At 42.5% G+C, this 21,296-nt stretch overlaps 1 protein-coding gene across 1 annotated transcript in view; it reads left to right on the forward strand.

Annotated features, from left to right (window-relative positions):
• Positions 1–21,296, forward strand: part of NELL1 (neural EGFL like 1) — a 759,185-nt gene that overhangs the window by 220,691 nt on the left and 517,198 nt on the right. Inside the window, exons 8-9 of the mRNA XM_015417871.1 lie at positions 16,059–16,193; positions 17,047–17,149. Coding sequence (XP_015273357.1) covers positions 16,059–16,193; positions 17,047–17,149 — 238 coding nt within the window. The remainder of the gene's footprint in view (positions 1–16,058; positions 16,194–17,046; positions 17,150–21,296) is intronic.

Here is a 21,296-nt window from a genome sequence, read left to right on the forward strand (position 1 = left end):
AAGCTCATAAGGATCATAGTTCCAAGGTATAGCCTTCAGAAGTAGTTGCTGAGGATGCTGCTGCACCCCCAAGTGAAGACCTTTATTTATATGCAGAAGAGCTGATCATGAGGGCATGAATATAGTGAAAAGGGGGAGGGAACCCAGTTGTACCCAGGAGAGCCCTGGTATAACAAGCCCAACAAAACACACACTGTAGCAAGGTACACAAAAGCTCATACTTTGAATAAAACTTTGTTAGTCTTAAAGGTCCTTTGTATTCCTCTCGTGTGATTGAGGCAGCTGAGCAAAGCAAGGCAGAAGGAAGGAGAGGAGCCTCAGCCAATGGAGGGGAAGAAAGGCTTGCCTTTGTCTCCTGTGCAATTGAGGCAGTCTGGCTAGGAAGCAAGCTCTGGCTCATTCCCTCTCTCCCCCTTGGAAGGGGAGGGGGAGGAGCCTCAGCCAGTGCAGAAAATAGAAGCTTGCTTATCTATTTCTCCCATGCAATTGAGAGAGTCTGGTAAAGCAAGCTGAGACGCAGCAGCAGCAGAACTGGAGAAATAAGCAGGAGACAGTCAGTTCCTTCTGGGCTGGATAGGAGCCCTCTGATTGAAGACTGGAGGAAAGCAGTTTGAGTCAACAACACTTTAGGCACGCTTAGCGAACGGGACAGAAGCGTGTTTGTCTGAACAGGTAAATATATACCCTCAGGGACCAGTTACTAAAACGGGTCTGTCTGAAATGACATAAAAAACCCATTCGTGACCAGACCAATGGAATACATAGGCTGTCTGAAATCAGCCTAAGTGTCAGCCCTAGCTGAATTCCATTTATCCACAGTCTCCAGAACTGGGGTTTAAGTTTGACAGAAGAGACTGGGCAGTAGGTTGAAACTGCCAGTCTAGCCAAGCAGAAAAGAATGACTGCTCCTCGAAAGAGGAGGATATTTCTTACCCAGTTATTCAGAGGGTTCAACTCAGAAGAGACCCGTGGTTTCTGTGAAAAGGCAAACAATCTTAGACTCTTCAAGAGCAAAAAGGGAAAGTTGTAATCCCACACGGGAAGTTTTTAAATACAAGAAGAAATTACTAACTTCCAGTTAGTTATATAAACCTTTTTAAAGACATATTGTTGCTGAAAGAACAAATGTCTCACAGTTAAGAACTCAGTCTCTAAGAAAATAAACTTCAACTATACTCTGTTGCCTTTTCAAAATATTATTATAATTTTTGTATAAACAACCATATTTACCTCAATTTCTCGTCCCCTCCCTATTCCTAACTCAACTGTTCCTGTTCAATAAAATCAACCTTTCTGTTTGAACTTTACTTCGTGTCAAGTGCCATTTCCAAAGGGATTTATAAGAGGGCTCCTGCTGAGTTACAGAGCCTAGGAAAAAGCCAAATAACTTCTCTATCTCAGGGTGGGACAAGCAGAAAGTTATAATCCTATAATACAAATACGCTACTAAGGAGCTGCCCAATCAGAGTGGGGAACAGCGTTTTGGCAGAAAAATCTGCCTCACAGTAAAGAAGAAGCAGGAGTCCATCATACTGTCCTTACAAAAGATGACACATGACAGCCAAGTCACTAGGTTTCTCTCCAATTTACCCCAGTTCTGACAAACAGAGGGGTTCTTCCTGACAGCATGACAGTTATCAGTTACCCCAGATATACTGCATAACAGCCTCAGCTACTCAGCTGAACTCTGCACTCATTCCAAATCTTCAACCACATCAAAGATTCTATTGCTCTAAAGTTAAAGAAGGCTTTTGTTCTCCCAAAGATTCTCACAGGTCAGTCAAGCAGAGTTTCTGATTGTCCACCTTGCCATTATTTGGTGATCATTTGGCCTGCTGTGCTCACAACTGGGAAGCTATTACCCAGGACAAGTTGGTTTTGTCTATTGCTGTTTAGGATTATGCCCCAGAGTTTAAAAAACAAGCCACCTGTTTGTCTTTCTTTCACTACTCCTTCCTCTCCACCTGTTTTACTCTTCTATTTCTCGTCTGTGAAAAGGAACCCAGTGCTGTGGAGGACCCCCCTCCAGTTACTTTAGAATACAAAAGAAGTCAGGAGCCAGTCATCCAATTCCATATTTATGCTCATTAAACAAGTTTGTTAGTACAAAAAGGATTTGCTTGATTTCTCTTAGAGATACCTTACTGCTGTTAAATGTTCTTTTCTTTTTTTTGCAACCACAGATCTTCAAGATGCTTATTTTCATATCTTACTAAAGAAAGATTTCAGAAAATTTCTTCCTTTGGAGTGTGGACATCAGATGTGTCAGTATAGTGTCCTCCCAGTTGGTGTTTGCTTGGCCCAGGTATACTTACACAGGTTATGACAGTGGTGGTTGTTCATCCCACGGAGAGAGGCTGCAATATCTTCCCCTATCAGGATAATTGGTTAATGACAGCTCTATTCAGGGAAACCCTGTTGGCACACATCACCTTAATTCTGAACACCTTTGAGTCTTAGGCCTTCAAGTGAATCTAGACAAGCCTGTACTCTAACCCACTTAGTGCATACCTTTTGTGGGTGCTGGCTTCAACTCTATAATAGGCCTAGCCTACCCTCCCAAGGACAGGCCTGCCATTTTTCAAGCAATAAAGGCAATCTCTTCCACTTTTCAAACAGCAAGAAACATCCAAAGGGTGTTAGGTTTCAATAACCTTGTTAGTTTCTTTTGCAAAGCTAAGACTTAGGCCACTTCAGCACTGGTTTGTCAGTGTGTTCTTTCCCCTCCAGCACAATCCTCACAAATATTTTTTTAATCTCAGGAGTTCTCAAGACTTTCACACAGTGGTCCCAACCGGGCAAACCTCCTTGTTGTGAGTCCCTTCAGATCCACCCCCATTCATGTGTGTTTAGTTACCAATCCCTCACTCTTGGGCAGAGAGGGGCTCACTATGTGAACACTCAGGTAAACAGTTTGTGGTCTCGCAAGAGGAATTTAGCTATAAATGTTGTCTAACTCAGAGCGATCAGATATGCTCTGACAGCTTGTCTCTCTCTCATCAGGAGAAAAATGTCCAGAGCTTTATGACCAACACCTCAGCCATGCATCATTTGAACAGGCAGGGCAGTACAGTATCCTTGGCACTGTGTCAAGAGGCCTCTCTCAACAGGGAATGGGCCATCAAATATGCAATAAGTCTCCAAGCCATTCACACACGTTCATAATAGGGAGGGACAAAGGCTTAGCAGATGCTCTGAGCCATTTACTCCAGGATGACCACAAATGTTCTACAGCCAACAGATTTACTACTACTCTGTTGTTGGTATGGGAAACTCTCTCTGTGGACCTATTTGCCACTTCCTTCAACAGAGAATGCAAACATTTTTGTACAAGGGCAGGGAGGGACCCATTTTCTCTTCAGAACACCTTTCAGATTCCTTGCAGAAAATCTATTTCTACCTTCCATCCCCTTCCTCTACTCATACTCTCAGCAGAATGCTGTAGGAGGGGACTTCTGGTATCCTTAAGGCCCCTTACGGCTGAAGCAGAGCTGGTTCAACACTCTAGGTCTCATGGCAGGAAACAGAACCCATTTTTCCCCTTAGCCCCTGATCTCTTATGGTTTGGAGAAATTTTACACCATGTCTTCTATACTCTGAGGCTCGCTGCCTGATTCATCCAGTCTCAAACTTGATTCCCCCCAAACAGTACTGTGGCGCCCCCACCTGTTGAAGGGGGTAGTCTTTGCCCCCAGACGCCATTCCAGAGAATGTCATCCCCCTTCTTAAAGGGGAATGGGAGGCCTCAGAAATTGGGCCGGCTACCTGGTTCCGTCACCGAAGGTAAGCACGAGCCCTGGCGAGAGTCCCAGGGGACATCCGCCTTGTCGTCTCTCCGTCCAACTTCTGGTCAGCCCGTCTCTGCCCTCAGCTCTGCCATTCCTTACTCCCCGGCCTCCCTTTCTGTTCCCCTTTTAGCCCCTTCTCTAACCCTCCCTTTCTTCTGACTGGACACCGAGGTGTCAATCTCGGGTGGCTCCGCCTCCCTATAAGAGCTCCGACGCTCTGTCAATCGCCCCTTGGGGGCCCGCGCTTCTGCCGCGTATACGGGGCCAGGCTCTGCAGGGAAGGGGCCGAGCCACGGCCGAGTGCCCGCTGTGCCTGCCGCTCTCTGTAGCTCGGTTGGCTTCCTCCTTGCCCGTTTCAGAGCCCTGCGGTGTCTTCCCAAGGCTGCTGGGCAAACTGCTGGGTGGAGCTTGAGCGTAGGCGGGGAGGAGAGGCCCAGACCGTTGGAGATGGGACAAGTACTAAATATCCGGTTGGAGGCTAGGAAACCCTCCACCAGAAAGATGTCAACATATCTAAATATTTTCAGAGGGTAGCTATGTTGGTCTACAGCTGGATTCAAGTACAGTAGCACTTTAGAGGCCAACAAGATTTTTGGGGTGTGAGCTTTCAAGAGTCTAAGCTCATTTTGTCAGATCTAAATGGAAAATGATCTTGGCCTTGTCTGTTATAACAGGGATTGGCTGTCATCAGGATATTGATGATATACAGCCCTGCACATCTTTAAATAATCCACTTGAAACAGCCATCTCCTCCATGGCTAGTGTCTGGATGCCATTGTAAAGCAGCTGATGGAGAACAAGGTAATCAAACAGAATCTAGATGTGAAAGAGATGCTCTTGATTAGTAAGGCTAATATTATAAAAGGGATTGTGCTGCTAGCCCTAGATGGAGTGATTCTTTCTGTGAGAGTCCATTCAAAGTCTATGGGTTTTGTTTAACCCAGCTTTACTATTAGAACAACAAATCAGGATGGTGGCTAAATTCTTTTCCCCTCACCTTCATTTAATGTGGAAGTTATTTCCTCCCTCTTTGATTCCGCTGAGCTAGCCATGCTGATATGTGCTACTATAAACTTGTGATTAGACTACTGTAATGTGTTTTATGTGGAACTAATATTCCATTCCTCCAGAAAAAGACTACTGATGAGAACTTATTGAATTGTGCATAGTATCCCTGTATAAAATGCTTACATTTGGTTTCCTAAGGGTTTCCAGGTTCAAGGTGCTGGCTCTTAAATTTAATGCCCTTCATGACTTCGGACTCAAAAGACTCATGTGAATTAGTGTGAGGGCTGTTGAGGGTGGTTAAAGTTAGCTGACAGTCTGTCTTATTGGATCAATTGACTGGTTCTATACATAATTCTGTTGATGATTACTGATGTAAAATATTTATTTATGACACATTGGCATACGAGGGGGGGCACGGGGGGGTGACCTGCCCTGGGTACTGCATTACCAAATGCAGGGTGCCAGTGCAGCTCTAAGCTCCAGCATGTAGCTTTCATTTCCCTCTCACATGTGCACGCAAGGGAAGGTTTGGTTTGGGGGTCATGGCCAAATGTAGCACAGCTCTAAAGACGCAAAACACACAAAAGTTGAGAGTGGAGAGTGGGAGAAACTTGGCCACCCAGGACTAAGTTTGGTTTGGGGGTTGTGGCCAAATGCAGCACAGCTCTAAAGAAGGAAAATACACAAAAGTTTGGGTGACGAGAGGGAGAAGCTCGACCACCCAGGACTAGGTTTCGTTTGGGGGTCATGGCCAAATGCAGCACAGCTCTAAAGAAGCAAAAAGTTGGGGGTGGAGAGTGGGAGAAGCTCAGCTACCAGGGACTAGGAGTTTACGAATGGTCCCTGCCTGGTGGGAGTGAATTTTAAAAGAAGGCTGTGTGTTAGGAATCCAGCTGAGCCGTTAGCATTGCATACACATGCAACACCCCAAAGCTACCAGATTCAGCCTAGTCTTTCTCTTCCTGGGCTGAGAGGAGGCCCTCTCCATTGCACAGTACCAGTCCCCTGCGACTGCATGCATTTGCCCATCCCGCTGGGAAGATGGCAACACCAGCAGAGCCCAGCTGCCATATCCACCCACTGCTGCCTGGACTGTAGGGAGGTAGGTGCTGCTGCCTCAGACCCCCGTGAAATAGGTCAGGGCTGCCTCGGTGCAACAGGTAGGTGCAGCACAGTACAGGGAGCTTGACCTTCTCTGCTGACATTGGCCTTGTCGAGAGACACGGGCACCCCCCCTGTGGCATACCAAATGCAACCAGAAGCTTCAGAAAGGTGTCAGGGTAGGGGGGAGAGAAGGGGGCAGCCGGTGGAGAGCCCACTTGCAGGTCAGAAAACCTAGTAAGTAACAGGAGAACAGGCGTAACCCATCAACGTGCCGATGCCACTTCCGGAAGTGACATTGGAAGTGATGTAAGCATATGGGGGCAGTGCTGCCCTACTGAAAATTGTCTAGCTATGGGGCTGCTGCAGAAGTGGACGTTGGCCATTTCTCTCTCTCTCTCTCTCTCTCTCTCTCTCTCTCTCTCTCTCACACACACACACACACACACACACACACACACACACACGGGCAAAAAAACAAACACCCCTGTATTAATGGTCATTGGAGGTGGGAGGCTCAGTCTGATAAAAACCTCCACTCCAGGGAAACAGAGTCGGTGTAGTTAGCTTAATTAAACCATGGATTTTGCAGATAGATGCAGGTGGGTAGCCGGGGTAGTCTGAAGCAGCAGAGCAAACTGAATGCAGCGGCACCTTTAAGACAAGCAAAGTTTTATTTTGGGTATAAGGTTTCATGAGTGTGCATATGAAAGCTTATATCCAGAATAAAACTTTATTGTTCTTACAGTTGCCACGGCACTCAGACTTTGTTCTCACGGGTTTTGCATTTTGTCTGTACTGAGCCCATGCCTAACAGACCATTAACAGCATTTCATTGGAATCCACCATCCTTGTAATGCATTAAAGTTGCTTTTTGCAGTTATAGTACAAAGGGGAACTATTAAACAAGGAGCGAGTGGCAAGCCTCCCTCTGAGATTGTCAAATCCCCTCACGTGGCTGGGGATGTTATTCATGGTGTTGGAATTCCACCCTCTGGTTTTAAGGCAGCGGTTGGGCCCCCCAGAAATGGATTGGCACTGCAGAAGGGGGTTTATCCCCCCCCCACACACACACAATGTGCCTCACTGGTTGAAATATCCCGGAGCGGTTTTAAGCCTTAATGGGAACAGACGTCCCTATACTTTAGGTTCTTTCCTCCCTACCTGAGCTTAAGTGGGATTTTTGGTCAAGTGAATGGCATGGGAAGGGTGTTTCAAAGCACTGGAACCCCCAATCTGTATTCTCCCCCTGCAGCTGTTTTGTAGGGTTAAAGGACACCTATGCAGTTGCGGTCCTAGAATGCCAGCTTCACAGGAGGGTTGGGCCTAGAGCTCCATACCTGTTCCATAAGCTCCTTCCGGTGTGTTTGTGTGTGTGTCATTGGCCAAACCACGCAGCCTGTGGCTCCCATTCTCCTGGCTGTGCACGTGTTTTCTATCAGTATAGGGGAGAAGAGGCTTATCATGGAGGGGGGCATTTGAAGAAGTAGCTATATTTATAATAATTCAGGGCAAACCTGAAGATTCAAAGGCAAGGACCCCAGCCTTAGGCAGTAGAAGTACCATTATGCTTGTGTCCCATCTGTGTACGGACAATTGAAGGAGTGTGTCTGTCCCATGCAATGGACCCCCTTCCCCTGGCTTATGAAAAAATGAAGCCTCCTTGGCCTATCATGCTCAGTCTGGTCTACTCAGACTGGCAGTGGCTCTCCAGCGTCTCAGACAGAGTATTTCATCACTTCCTACCTGATCTTTTTCACTGGGGAAGCCAGGAATTAGACCTTCCCCATGCCATGCAGATGGCATAGGCCATGAACACGGATGGCAGTGACATGGGCCCAGGAGGGAATGCCAGCCTTCTTCTGGGTGACACATGCCTTTGGTGCAGTGGAACCCTCCTTGCCTGGAGGTCTTCTGGTATTACAATTGATCTCCAAAAGACAGAAAGAAATGGCTACTTTGTTTGGAGGGACAGGTCCCTCCCCTCCCCAAACTCTGCCTTCCCCAGGCTCCAACCCCTAAATGTCCAGTTATTTCCCCAACGCAGAGCTGGCAACTCTTATCACTGTGCCATCTGAAGTGGTTTTCTAGATGGCTTGGCTGGACAGCTGGCATCCCTCCGAGCGCATTCTTAGTATGTTCAGTCAAAGGTGAAAGAGGGTGCAATCCTAAAGACAATTTCTTGGGAGTAAGCCCCATTTAATAAAATGGGATTTACTTCCAAGTAGACCCACTTAGGAGTGCTCTCAGAAAGCATCCTGTTGAGTGAAGTGGTTTCAAAGTCTGGGAGGAGAGAGAGCAGGTTGACTTGCCCTCCAAGGAAAATGACTAGCCCTGGATCCATCTGAACCTTCTCAAGCCCACTCTGCCTACAGACTATGCTTCAGCGAATGTTTCAGAATCCTAGCCCTATAAGGGGCTCCACTGGTTGCAATGGAAGGCTTGTGGCACCCAAAAGACTAACACAGGCTCTGATCATACACAGAAGTTCCTGCGGGATACTCACGGATGCCAGGCGGATTTAACGGGCGCGATCACACCAGCACATCTGGCAAGCGTCACGCACCCATTGGCAAGCCATCGCATCCCGCTGAAGATCCGTAGTTCAAAGCTACTGTAGAAACACCAGTATTATCCGCTTGCGATGGGCGACAGACAGACATCCTCTATCTGATCACTCCAGCGCCGCATGAAGCGCGCCGGAAACGTGCGCTGACAAAATGCTACCCCCGATTCCCTGCCGTTGCGTCTGATCGTGTTCGGCCGGGTCACAAGTGCGACGGAGCGAAAAGCCATGCCCCCCCCCCCGCATTCTCTGGCCAGTGTGACCGGGACCCCAGTCACGCTATTCAACTTCTCTGTTCAAGAGAGTAACTCCTTAGAATAAAGAATATAAATACATAGTGTAACATATGGACCATAAAGCCGCCAGTATAGACTCACTTATGGGCTAGGTCTCCTAATGGATGACCTTGGTCAAGCTATAGTTCTGTCAGAGCAGTTCTCTCAAGGACAGTTCTCTCAGAGCTCTCTCAGCCCCACCTACCTCACAGAGTGTTTGTTGTGGGGAGGGGAAGGGAATGGAGTTTGTAAGCTGCTCTGAGACTCCAAAGACTCTGAAGAGTATAAATCCAATCTCCTCCTCCTCCTCCTTTTGTGGACTAGAGTTCCCAAATAACCAGGAGTCTTACTTCACCATAAAGACTACCTTTCCTGTGGGAGGGCTGGAATGTCTCTAGCGTCACCCAAAATAGAGGAGGGGTGTGTGTTAAAAAACTATCTGTCCCAGGTGCGAAATCGATTAAGTGCACTACTGGTATGACATTTTCACTCTGGTGTTAAGCGGTACTCTGCACTCTTTTTTTGGTTATTTTGAGCCTGTAGAGGTTAAAGTAAGAATATAAAAGCTTTAAATAAATACAAATGTTATGCTTACACTGAAATTTATAGCAAGAGCTATATTGTAGCCCTAAATATTTGTGATGCCCTTTCTTTCTTTAATGACATTGTAATGACATTGTAGTGGTCCTACAATTTTTCATTAGTGCAGTTCTGGGCATGCATTTCCTGACATAGTAGGAGTTGAGGCTGAAGTACTGAAAACAAATTGCTTCTCTTTATTTCTGCAAAATAGTACTATGAACGATAAAGAGCACCGGGGTACAAAACATTTGTTGAACTCTCATTTAATTAAAATACATTGTTGGATAGCTGCATGTCTGCAAAACTGAAGCTAAAAGATTTTTTCTAAACATCTATAAAGAGAAATGCAAGAACATAGTTTTTATATTCCTTAGTAGAGTCATGAATTCATGAATTCCAACATAATAGCATAATGTACATGACAAGGAATATAATTTTTAAGAAAATCAGTGTTAGCTTCTGTGCTTTTTAAAATGAAACCCCTTAAAAATATTTTTAATATCATTCTCTTCTTCCCTCCATTTGTTATGCATAAGCCTTAAATAAAGAAAATTAAGGGGTGGGATTGGTGTTCACAAAATGTATTTTACTTTTAAACACTGTAAAAATAAAAATTCTGAAGCAGTTACAATATATGACTGAAAGAGGGATTCTCCCATCCAATCCGGCATACATGGATTGGCTTCATTTGGCATAATCAAATATACGACTAATTTCACTTAATTTTAAGACTTCTTAGATTATTCTTCTGGGAAAGGGTGCAGTATATTATTAGCTCTATCAAATTATATTATATAGATACATGGTTATAATGTTTGTATTACGGAATAACAGAAAAATGGATGTTATATTTGTTAGTCATCAGTTTTATGCTTAATAAAAAATTAAAAAAAAAATTCTGAAGCAGTTTCAAATACAACTTCAATTAAATGAAAAGTATAGGGTTCCCAAGTCCGTTTTTCGCCGCAGCGGGGGAGTCCCGGCTGGCGGCTGGAGTGTAGAGTTTTCCCTCGGATGAGGGAAATGGCCGCGTCACTTCCGGGTGACATGCACGTTGGGGTAGGGTTCCCCCTGGGGCCCAATCCGCCGGCGGTGGGGAACGGGTCTCTGGGGTGGGGTTTTCCCCGCCCCCCGGGGGGACTTGGCAAGCCTAGAAAAGTACATGCTATTTCTTTGTTGCAAAACATGGGAGTCACTGGGCTAGGGTTGCCAGCTATAGGCTGTGAAATACCTGGAGATCTTGGAGGTGGAGCCTGTGTAGGGGAGGGACCTCCGCATAGTACAATGCCACAGAGTCCACCCTCCAAAGCAGCCATTTTCTCCAGGGAAACTGATCTCTGTCGTCTGCTGATCAGTGGTAATAGCGGGAGTTATACAGGCCCCACTTGGAGGCTGGCAACCCTAGGCTACTGAAAATGGGATGGATTAACTGTTCACTTTAAGAGTGATTTTTTTTTTTTTACTTTAAAGTTCAACATTTTTGAAGGATCCAAAGAGGTACAAAATGTTCATTTTCTTGATCTTGGATCATGTATAGTTTTAGGAAAACAAATTAAATTCTGGAGGGAAGAGGGTAACCATCCCCTGCATGAAATTAAATATCATTTTCCAAACAAACACAAACAACCCCCCAATCATTTAAAAACAGTAAAGAACTCAGCAGATTTCAAAATGAAAATTGTGGATATTGTGGCATGGTGCATGACTCTGGCAAAGGCCCAGCCTTTGGCACTATACATACTAATTGTGAAAGAAAGAATCATTGTGCCATAATTTGTAAATTTATCAAGTAGAGCAAAACTACATAATATGTGAGACAAACAAACAATAAGGACCAATGCAGTAATTTAGAGTGTACCTTCTACATTTGTAACATTAAAACAGTACATACTAATAGACCCAGGGGGTTTGTGAGGCTTGTTTTGGCACCCTGTCAAGAAACATTGAGGTCCTAGATTGAGCATGAGACTGAATGACAAACAGACATGGTGCGTCTGTAAATTTAATGGATTACCAATATGCAGGATGGAACAGCAAAATTTTCACTAACAAAAGTCAAACAGAAACTTATGATGGCACTATCCTCACACCACTAGGACTATGTACTTTATGCAGAATAACAAGGAAAAGGACACCAACTGTAATTCCACATTGCAAATTCCAAACATAAATTCATCCTATTAGCAAGTGCCAATAAACAGATGAAACTTGTAGCACACAGCGTACCACAAACCATCTATGTCCTCGATACAAACACTGATGGGAATTTTGTTAAAGAACGAGAAGAATTCAATGTATCAAAGTCACAATAAAGAACACACACCCTGTAAAGATGTCTGAAGGACTTCTGTGCCTCCCAGGCACATTGCATCTCCAAGAAGATGAAACCATTCAGCCAGTGCAACATTTGTGGTATACAGTCCCAGTAGCATTCAAAGACAAAATCTTGAGAACAGTCAGGCAAATGGAAAAAGATGGCATCATTGACAAAGTGGCATGGTTGATCATGTTGGTGGTTAAGCTAATTAAACAAGACACTACTGCGAGCTTACTACCAAATGCCCAACTTAAAAGAACCTTTATCTGACCTTGCCAAGGCAAAATTATTCTCAGTGCTAGATGTAAAAGATGGATATTGGCTAGTTTTACCAGATAAAGTGAGCATCTACCTTCCTACCTTTTGGACACCAGAAGAGCACTACAGATGGTTGCACATATCACTCAGAACAAAACCAGCAGCCTAGGAGTATCAGTGCCACTGAGATGTGTTGGCAGGTCTCACAGGAATGATTGTAATTGCAGGTGGCATTTTAATGTATGGTTATGGTGATACCACAGAGGCAGCTATTGCCGACCATGATTTTAATCTCATTTGTCTCTTGGAAAAGACCAGATTAGTCAATCTGAAACTCAGCAAAAACAAGATAAGGCTACCGCTGACAGCAGTACCATACATTGGTCAGTCTTTCAACATCTCAAGGCTTTCAACCTGATTTGAAAAGCTGTACAGCAATACCAATGCCAAATCACCGAAGCAATTCCTAGAACTTGTCAAGTATTTGACTAAATGTCTCCCTCACCTGTCCAATTTTTGTGAATCACTGAGATGATCACAGGATACAATTACAGCATGGAGGTCGATACCCCAACAGATTAAAGACCTAGTTACTAAATACCCAGTTTTGAAACAATACAACATGAATGAAGAAGTTACCATACATTGTGATGTCAGTGAAACCAGTCTTGGTGTAGTATTTTTCCAAAATGGTCAGCCTGTTCTTTTTGTATCAAGGTCTTTATCGCAGATAGAGTGGCAGTATGCTCAACTTGAAAATTAATGTTTAGCTATACGGTTTCTCTGTAAAAAATTTTGTCCAGTACATTCGAGGTCAGAAGAGACAGAATACTCGTACCAAAAGCCATAAGAAGAGCCAGTATGGAGAATATCACAGTCATTTTGTAATAGAAGGATGTTTGAGGAAAGCTAGAGATGTGGTATACTGGCTACATATTGCTAGTGTAATTTGAGACCTATCAAAAAACTATGATGCATGCACAGAATCCCAACCAAGTCAACAGGAGGAATCACTGATGACACATCACATTCTCTAACAGCCCTTGGAGCATAGAAAGCATGGGCTTCTTTATGGAGAACAACGCTCAACTTGGAATGGATTATTACTCTGATTTGGGGGAAATTGATAAACTTCTAGATACCACAACAGCAACAATGAAGGAATGAGTCAAGTGCCACTTTAGCAAACTTGACATACCTGACTGCTTGATTTCAGATGGAGGACCACAGTTGACCAGTAAAGAATTTGTCTATTTTGCCCAATGAGTGTGAGTTCCACCATATAACAACCTCTCCATACAACAGTTAACCCATTGGTAAATCCAAATCTGGAGCCAAGATTGCAGAAAACAGCCAGAAGCAAAGAAGATATTAGGCAAACTATCCTAGTGAGGAGAAACATCCCCCCTATAGGCATGACCAGTAGCCCAGTATAAAGGCTTTTGTCTGAGCGAATGTATTCCCTAGTGCCTACAGCTATTGTGCTGTTGAAACCTAAAATTGCAGACAGACTTACAGATCAATTGAAATACAAATTCTGTAAAGCTAAACGTTACTGTGATGGATGTGCCAAAGATCTGCCACAGTTGCACATCGGAGACACAGAATGTGTCCCGTTGCTTTCTCAAGAAAGGATGTGCCCATGGGAAAAAAGGGAATTTATACTGGGCGACAGAACTCCCAAACATATGCTGTTGAAAGGGGAAAAAGAGATGAAAAATAAGGCTGATGGTGCAAAATCAGATAAAATATATATTTTATGACTCAGTTAAATTTCCAAAAATTCCCTATGCTTTCCGGCAACAGGCTTCATTGGGAATCTGTTCGTCTTATAATAATTCTTCAAAAAGAGTAAAAGATCAGTAGAAGTTAAGGGGCACACATATAAAAGCATTTGTAAATTCATTTGTACAAATAATACCTAGGGAGATGTAAGAAGTCCAAGAGGTTCCAGAAGATGACATACATGCTCCGTGAACCCCAGAGCATTCTCTTGAGTATCCATGTTCTGTGACATACAGAACCAGAAGATTTAGAGATCAATACAAACCTGCATCCCCAATGGGATATCAGAAACAAAGAGTGTGAAGAGGAATATGCAGGTACATATAGTGGTCCCATGAAAAATACACAAACCCACAGCTGCATCAAGCCACCAGTATGATATGAAGATTGTGTGATGAATGAAGGCAGAGTCACAATATATCAGCGTTCCATCACTGTTGCTTATATTGTTACTTAGATAATAGTTACAAATGTTTAGATTGAGAAATTATATCACTGTTTTTTCTGCACATGTGCTCAAGAAATATGATAAAGGGGATGTTAAAATATATACTGACCCACAGATGAACCTGCAACAAACATTGTATCTCAATACGAAACTGGAAATGTGCCTTCTGGTCAGAGAGAATGAATGGAGGAGTTATAGTTGTTGCCAGTTCATTTCATAGTTGCTTGCAATAAAGCATAGTCAGTGAAGCTAGGCCTATAGTTTTTTGGGTTGGTTTTTTTTAACAATTCCTTAAAACACACATGAAGGAGATTTTGGATAAACAGGTGTAGAGTAACATAAACAGTTTTATGAGTCCTCTGGCTGCATTCAGACATAGCGGTAAATCTCTTTCTGTGAAGGACCTAAACATAGCATATTGTGCTTGTGTGTTCCTTGCTGCCCTCCACGTGTTCACAGAGTAATTGAAAATTTCTTTCAATCAAATTCCAATTTGCTGTGACTCACTACTTCTCAGTGCAGTTGCCTCTTCAGTAAACTACAGTAAAATACAGCAAAGCAGAATTTTTGTTCTGCTTCCCAATATAGGCAAAAGCTAAAAGGGAAATTCAGAAAATTTGATTTTGCCACCACCTTTAGTAACAGATTTCTTCTTTTGATTGCTTAGTCTGCTGTGCCAAAGAGCAGTGCAGCTTGCCCTTCTATCACCATTAAATGCATTTCTGTATATAATTTCTACAATCATGTCACATGCTTTTAACCTACAATACCTTTTTCTTTGACTTACCATCCATGTATTTTAAAAACTGGTTTATATTGGGCTTATATCAGGTTTGAGACCACTCAAATGGGGCCATGTTTGTATAAAAGTTTAGTCTTTTGTTATTGCTTCAAGAAGCAAGATCTGTGCTTGAAACTTAGGAGACCCAATCTGTCATTCAGGGTCTAACTTAATTTAAGGTAGTTTCCTATGTGTTCAGAAACTTCTGAGTAATTGGAGAAGTTGCAGGATGCACCTTGACGTAGAATCTTGGAGTGATCTTTCCAATGATTATGGGAGTGGCCATGGCTCAGCGGTAGAGTATCCACTTGGCACCTCCCGTTAAAAGGATCAGGTGGTGGGAGATGTGAAAGACCTCACCTAAGACCATGGAGAGCTGCTGCCAGTCATGTGTTGCCTAAGCCAAATGAGGCAATGGAGAGTCTATTTGTAGAGCTTCTAACTTGTTCCTTTTTAACAAGCATGAGCGTAGGACCTTGGTTCAGATTGGGATCATAGCATGGGGGTGTAAATTTTAAGCCAGTGCAATTTTTGTTACCTCAAACTTTGGTACAGTGCTGTTATTTGGTTCACTGTGATGAGGAAGGGCTATTCAGAGCTGCTTGGGATTGTGTGGGAAGGAAGGATTAAAGCCCTGTGTAATGTAGACCTAATCTGAATTCGGTTCCAGCACATCTGCTCTTAACTCTTGGGTGCTCTGTGCACGGAAGCCTTGATTCTCTGAAATGGACAAGGAAGAATGGATCTTACTGGTACATGTGTGTAACTCTTCTTACAGGTCACTTCCAAATGAATTCATAATTATATATAAAGAAGTCAAGAGATAATTCTAAATTAGATTATCTAGACATCTCAGTATCTGTTATTTTGATAGCAAGTTTAGAGATCAGATAATTGCCGTGACCCTCCCTGATACAGTTTATTATTTCCACCAGGTTTACGAGATATGCATATACAATGACTTACATATGGTCTGCATTGACTGTGCTTTGTTGTTTTCTGTGGATCTGGGCCAGTTTGTATAATATTCTCCTGTTTTCATATGGTTTTGCCTGGTATAATAAAATCTAGTTCTACATTTCTGTTTTGCTTTGCTTGAAAGCATGTGCATGAATTCCAGAAATTAAATCAAGCAACTTTCATTTATAGCTAAATTATGCAGAAATGAGGCTTAGTCAGTTGGAAAACTGTCACTGTGAGAAGACTTGTCAAGTAAACGGAGTGATTTATCGAGACAAAGACTCATGGGTAGAAGATGACCACTGCAGGAATTGCACATGCAAAGTAAGAACTTTCTCACATATATAAGGAACAAGACAATGCATTGCATCTAACTATTGGTTCTTGGGTATATCTCCTTGAATCTAAGGAGATAAGGCACGATAGAATTGTTTTAAATCAAATTTAAATGAATAAATAGAATGCTAACTCTGAGAGTTATCTTATTAGCACATGGTGGTATATGGGAATTGGGTAGGAATAAGAGCGCTCTCTTGTCTGTTCTTGTATCTCAGATTAGTTTATTTTGGGGTATGCATTTTAACGTTTTCTGTGTGCAGTTTAGAATTGTATCATAGTTGTACGTGAGAAAGAAGCATTATCTTAATTTTATGCATAGTTGTTCACCAGCATCTTGCATGACAACAACATGTAGATTCTGTTTGGGGTATTTATAATTTTGAGCACCAGAGGAACAAAACATTGCATTAATATGTAAATCTTGTATGGTTGAAATTATTTGATAACTATCAGAGGAGAGCTTTTGTTTGTCTAAGAAAATAGAAAACTGTTTGTTAAAATTTGGGAAATGACTGACAGAATTTGTGGAAGCTGTTATTTTTGAGCTTGTAAAAATGGGTAGTTGGTTTATTTTACCTAACCTATTTTGTTACCATTGGCAGGTAGGATAAAAGGAATAATTTATATGAGAAATATAGAAGATGTTAAGAAGGGTGTCTGTCAGATAAAATTGTATCTGTTGCACAGTGCCAGAAATGGTCATATAATTTAGATAATGAATTTTCATATGGTTGTGTTATGGTTTCATATGGTAATTGTGTTTTATCCAAAAAATAAATTACTCTGTATACATACATGTACATACTGGTTTCAATTTCATTTTTATGACATTAAATAGAATGGAGTAGTGGAGTGCCGACGTATAGCCTGCCCACCGTTGAACTGCTCTCCTGATAGCCTTCCTGTCCGTGTAACAGGCCAGTGTTGCAAAATGTGCAAGTGTAAGTATAGATATTTCATATGCTCTCTTTCTTCTTCCTTCATACTGATTTCTGCTGAAACAGCTGGATTTTTCCAAAGTTGTTCTTGTTCGATAGAGAAAAGATTCATGAAAAATATATCATGTCTTTCTGTGACCAACATGGTGTCAGAAGTGGACAACTAGGTTGTGAATTTTGTTACTGTAGCTAAATTGATTCAAGGCTCTACCACAATGGAATTAAACAGTGAGAAAGAAAAGCCAGAGCATCTTGTTCTGCACAGATGCAACCCCCACACACAAATATAAAACAACAACAACAACAAGACAACCCTAAAACTTTTAATCTGATGTTTAGTTCCGTTTCAGATCACAGATTTCCTACATGGAATCTTGAAGCCATTTTATCATGATCATTATAGGTACATGTTACAGAGTTCTGTATCACATTTCTGCTCCTGGAACAGTGGCTTACTTCCTTGGGAAAGGAGAGAACAGATACATTAGTGGCTCTTTGAGAGAGGAGATTTGCAAGATGGCTACCAACGTCTTTATACATACGTTCATCAGGCACTGTTATGTGGATTCCTTTACTTTGGAGGGTGTTGCCTTTGGATGGAGAGTCCTGCAGGAAGTGTTACTACTCTAAGGGTGCACACACACACACAAACACTAGATAATGCACTTTCAATGCCCTTTCCAACTGGATATTATTGTGTGAACTGGCAAAATCAGTTGGAAAGTGCATTGGATTGAAAATGGATTATTTAGTGTGTGTGATCACAGCCTAAGAGCAAGTAGAATGGCATACCCTTCTTTGGAATGTATCCTTGCATGTCCTAGTGAATAAGAATGCCTACTGGCATCTCCTGGGAAAGTAAAATGCTATTAGTTGTGGTAGGAGGCCAGTCCTCCTGCGCTTCTTTCGGTATCTGATGATATTGTTGATAGCTTTTATGTATTGCTAGAGACCATTAATTCCATCTCTTCCTTTCCCCATCCCCAGTGTATTCCTACTAGACTGCTTTCACCTTCTTTGGTTAATTGTTCATGCTTTTGTTGTTAAAGTGCAGTATTTATTCTTAGAAAGGTTATGGAGAAGTACCATATAAACTGGGAAGAAGGGAGATCCTTAGCTCTAGAAAGTGAATTCAAGCTTGAAACTGCCTCTTGTTTCTTGAGGGAGGAATTTTTGGTGGTGACAAATAACCTTTTACCACATTGTAGAATGAAAATACACAGAGTTAGAATTTAACTTACACAACTGATGTGTACACATGAATTTTACTCGACTGACTGAGCCCAAGTAGAAGAGCATCATGAGAGGTAAATGTAAAACTTCTGGTTCTAAAACTGAATGTCTTAGGGTGCGTTCAGACAGCTCTTTAGATCCACGCAAGGCATGGGTGCCTCATGGATTTAAATGTAATGTCCAGACATCAACGTTTGGGAAATGTCCATCTTCCGTGAGCATCTCATTTTACTGTGCCTCGGAGCCGTACTAAAAAGATATTACTTTAAATCTGGAGTTTTCGGTTCCGACGGGCCACTCACGGACTTTCCCCCATCTGATCGTTCCAGCGTGCAATTAAAAATGGCACCCGTTCGGGATGGTCTGATGTCAGACCATCCCGAACAGGTGCCATTTAAAAAAATTCTTGATTCTGCGCATGCGCGGATAAACATGGCCGTGATATCATGCCTATGCACATGCGCAGAAAGTTTTTTTTAAAAAACCCACTGCGCATGCCTCCTTCAGTGGACACCGTCTAGACAATCCAGAGCAGAAGCAGCATGCGCTAAGGCGATTCCCCTGGGGGATGTCTGGTCTTGCGAGGATGGATTAAAAAGATCAGGATCAAATTTGAGCCTGCATAATGGTGGGATTAGCTGTCCTTCTGAATGTACCCTTACTGAACTCTAGTTGCAGTTTTGTACTCTACAAACATCCTGCCTCTCCACACCCTGTAAGTCTATAGAACAATGTGATTTTTGGCAATTGCTGTTCAGTTTCTGAGTCAGTCAGTTTTGGTAAAACCCCAACCTATGGTCTTATACAGACATCGTTTTTTCTTAATGTCTTAACCATGTATTGGGGTTGGGAGGGGCTTCAGCTCCCCCTTCCTCTTGAACCCATGCTGTCATTCCTTTGGAATATTTAAGCACAAACTGTATTTTCACACAGATTAACACTAGCCATGACTATTTTAAGTAGTTTTGCCATCATTCTTAATACCCTGGCAACAAAGGTAACCGTGCTTGTTAACATGAATGCAGATGTTGTGATTGCCATTGTCAGCTCTGATAAATAAAGAGAGGGAAAAGTTGTGGAGGAATCTAGAGGAGGGAAGCAGAAGCAGTTTGTAAACCTGCAGCAACCCCAATCTTCAAATCATTGTTAAGATCAGGAAATGTTACATTTGTAGGCAACCTCTGAATTTGAATAGCCATCCATAAAGTCTGTGAGAGCTTTTCTTTTGTTTCATATCCTCTGATGAAAATATCAACCATAAAAATTATTTTATCCCTTTGATTGAATTTGAAATTTGACTGGCACTAGGCACTTCTTGTAGGATATTTCAGGGAGTTGAAACATCTGTCAGAAGAACATGATGTATAAAAGTTGATTGAAATTGATTGCAAATGTCAGTTCATTGACAGAATGATGTACTTGGGCCACATCTTTTTGGGTACATAGGACCAATCACTAAAACTATCCGTAGTGATAATATTGTATGAAGTGATTTCTCTGCAGTTTGCCCATTTAGTTATGGATAGTATCATCAAGTATAATTTTCTTCCCTCTGGGCTTATTGAACACTATGATTATCCTCTTTTTGTTCCTGGGTTAAAGTAACAAGCATTTCTTACATTTAGAATGCACAGGGACAATTTTGAAAAGAGATGATTCTGCTTTTTCCTCTGACATCTTTGGTTAATCCTTCCAATCCAGAATGTGACTTTCAGACAAAATCTTTGAAGTATAAATCCCCAAGTCCCCCCCCCTTCCTGCATCTGAGATATGAGCTGTTGTTATAGACACTCAGTTTAAAATACCTGAGGCACAGCCTGAAATACATTCTGGCCCTTTTCACTTTACCGATTTAAACTGGACGTTATTTGTTGTTGGCCTGATTTCGAGTAAAGTGATTCAGGGATGGGGGTTTCATACAGCAAATTTTCTTCTATTAATGAGCGGTCTCTGAAGTGCTATGGTCATTTCAAACAGTGCTGCTCCCCCCCCCCTTTTCACTGCGCGATCTTGCTTGGACTTTTTTTTGAATGTACTAAGGTGAGCACTATAGCTCAATGCATCTCAATGGTGCTACTATAGCACTTCAGTGCTCTTAGAACATTTTTTAAAAGTCTGAGAATGATCACGTGGCGGAAAAAGGGCAGTAAAAAAGTGGCATTGTAGGAAGCACTATGGACATTTTAAACAGTACACCACAGGAATTCAGAAATGCAAAACGAAGGGATTGAAAATGGAAAAAAAGCAGTTTCTCCCAAAAACAGCTCAACCACGCTGTGCTAACCTGATGCAGGTGGGCTTCTATGAATAGGTAAATAAATTCTGCTAGCAGCCAGTTACTAAAATGGGTGTGTCTGAAATGACAGAAAAAATCCATTAGCAATCAGTTACTAAAATGGAATACAGAGGCAGTTTGAAAACGGTTTCTGTTTTCCTCAGACTCAGATTGTTCCCAAAGCTCTCTAGCCAGCCTGAGGTAAGCTGTAAATGTGACTTGCCAGGCAAGATAGCCCCACCCTCTCCTCACATTGTTGCTGCTTTTAGGAGTATAGGTGTGAGAAGAACCTGCAAGTGGGGTACATACATAGCGTCACTGTGAATCAGTATCTAAATATATAACACTCACAGTTTAGATTAACCTAAAGGACTAACCTGGATAATTCATTCTTCCAGCTTTTATTCATTTGCAACATATGCCTTTTAATTAGGACTTTACTCACTGAGGTAAAAATTCTCAAGCCATTCCATTTCGTTGTTTTACCCAGGCATATAGCTGAGTTCTGCTCTGGCCTGGATGGCCCAGGCTAGCCCAATCTTGTCAGATCTTGGAAGCTAAGCAGGGTCAGCCCTGGTTAGTATTTGGATGGGAGACCACCAAGAAAGTCCAGGGTTGTGACACAGAGGCCCCTGCCACACG

The sequence above is a fragment of the Gekko japonicus genome, unplaced genomic scaffold, assembly GCF_001447785.1.
Source record: "Gekko japonicus isolate JY-2015 unplaced genomic scaffold, Gekko_japonicus_V1.1 scaffold397, whole genome shotgun sequence".
NCBI lineage: Eukaryota > Metazoa > Chordata > Lepidosauria > Squamata > Gekkonidae > Gekko > Gekko japonicus.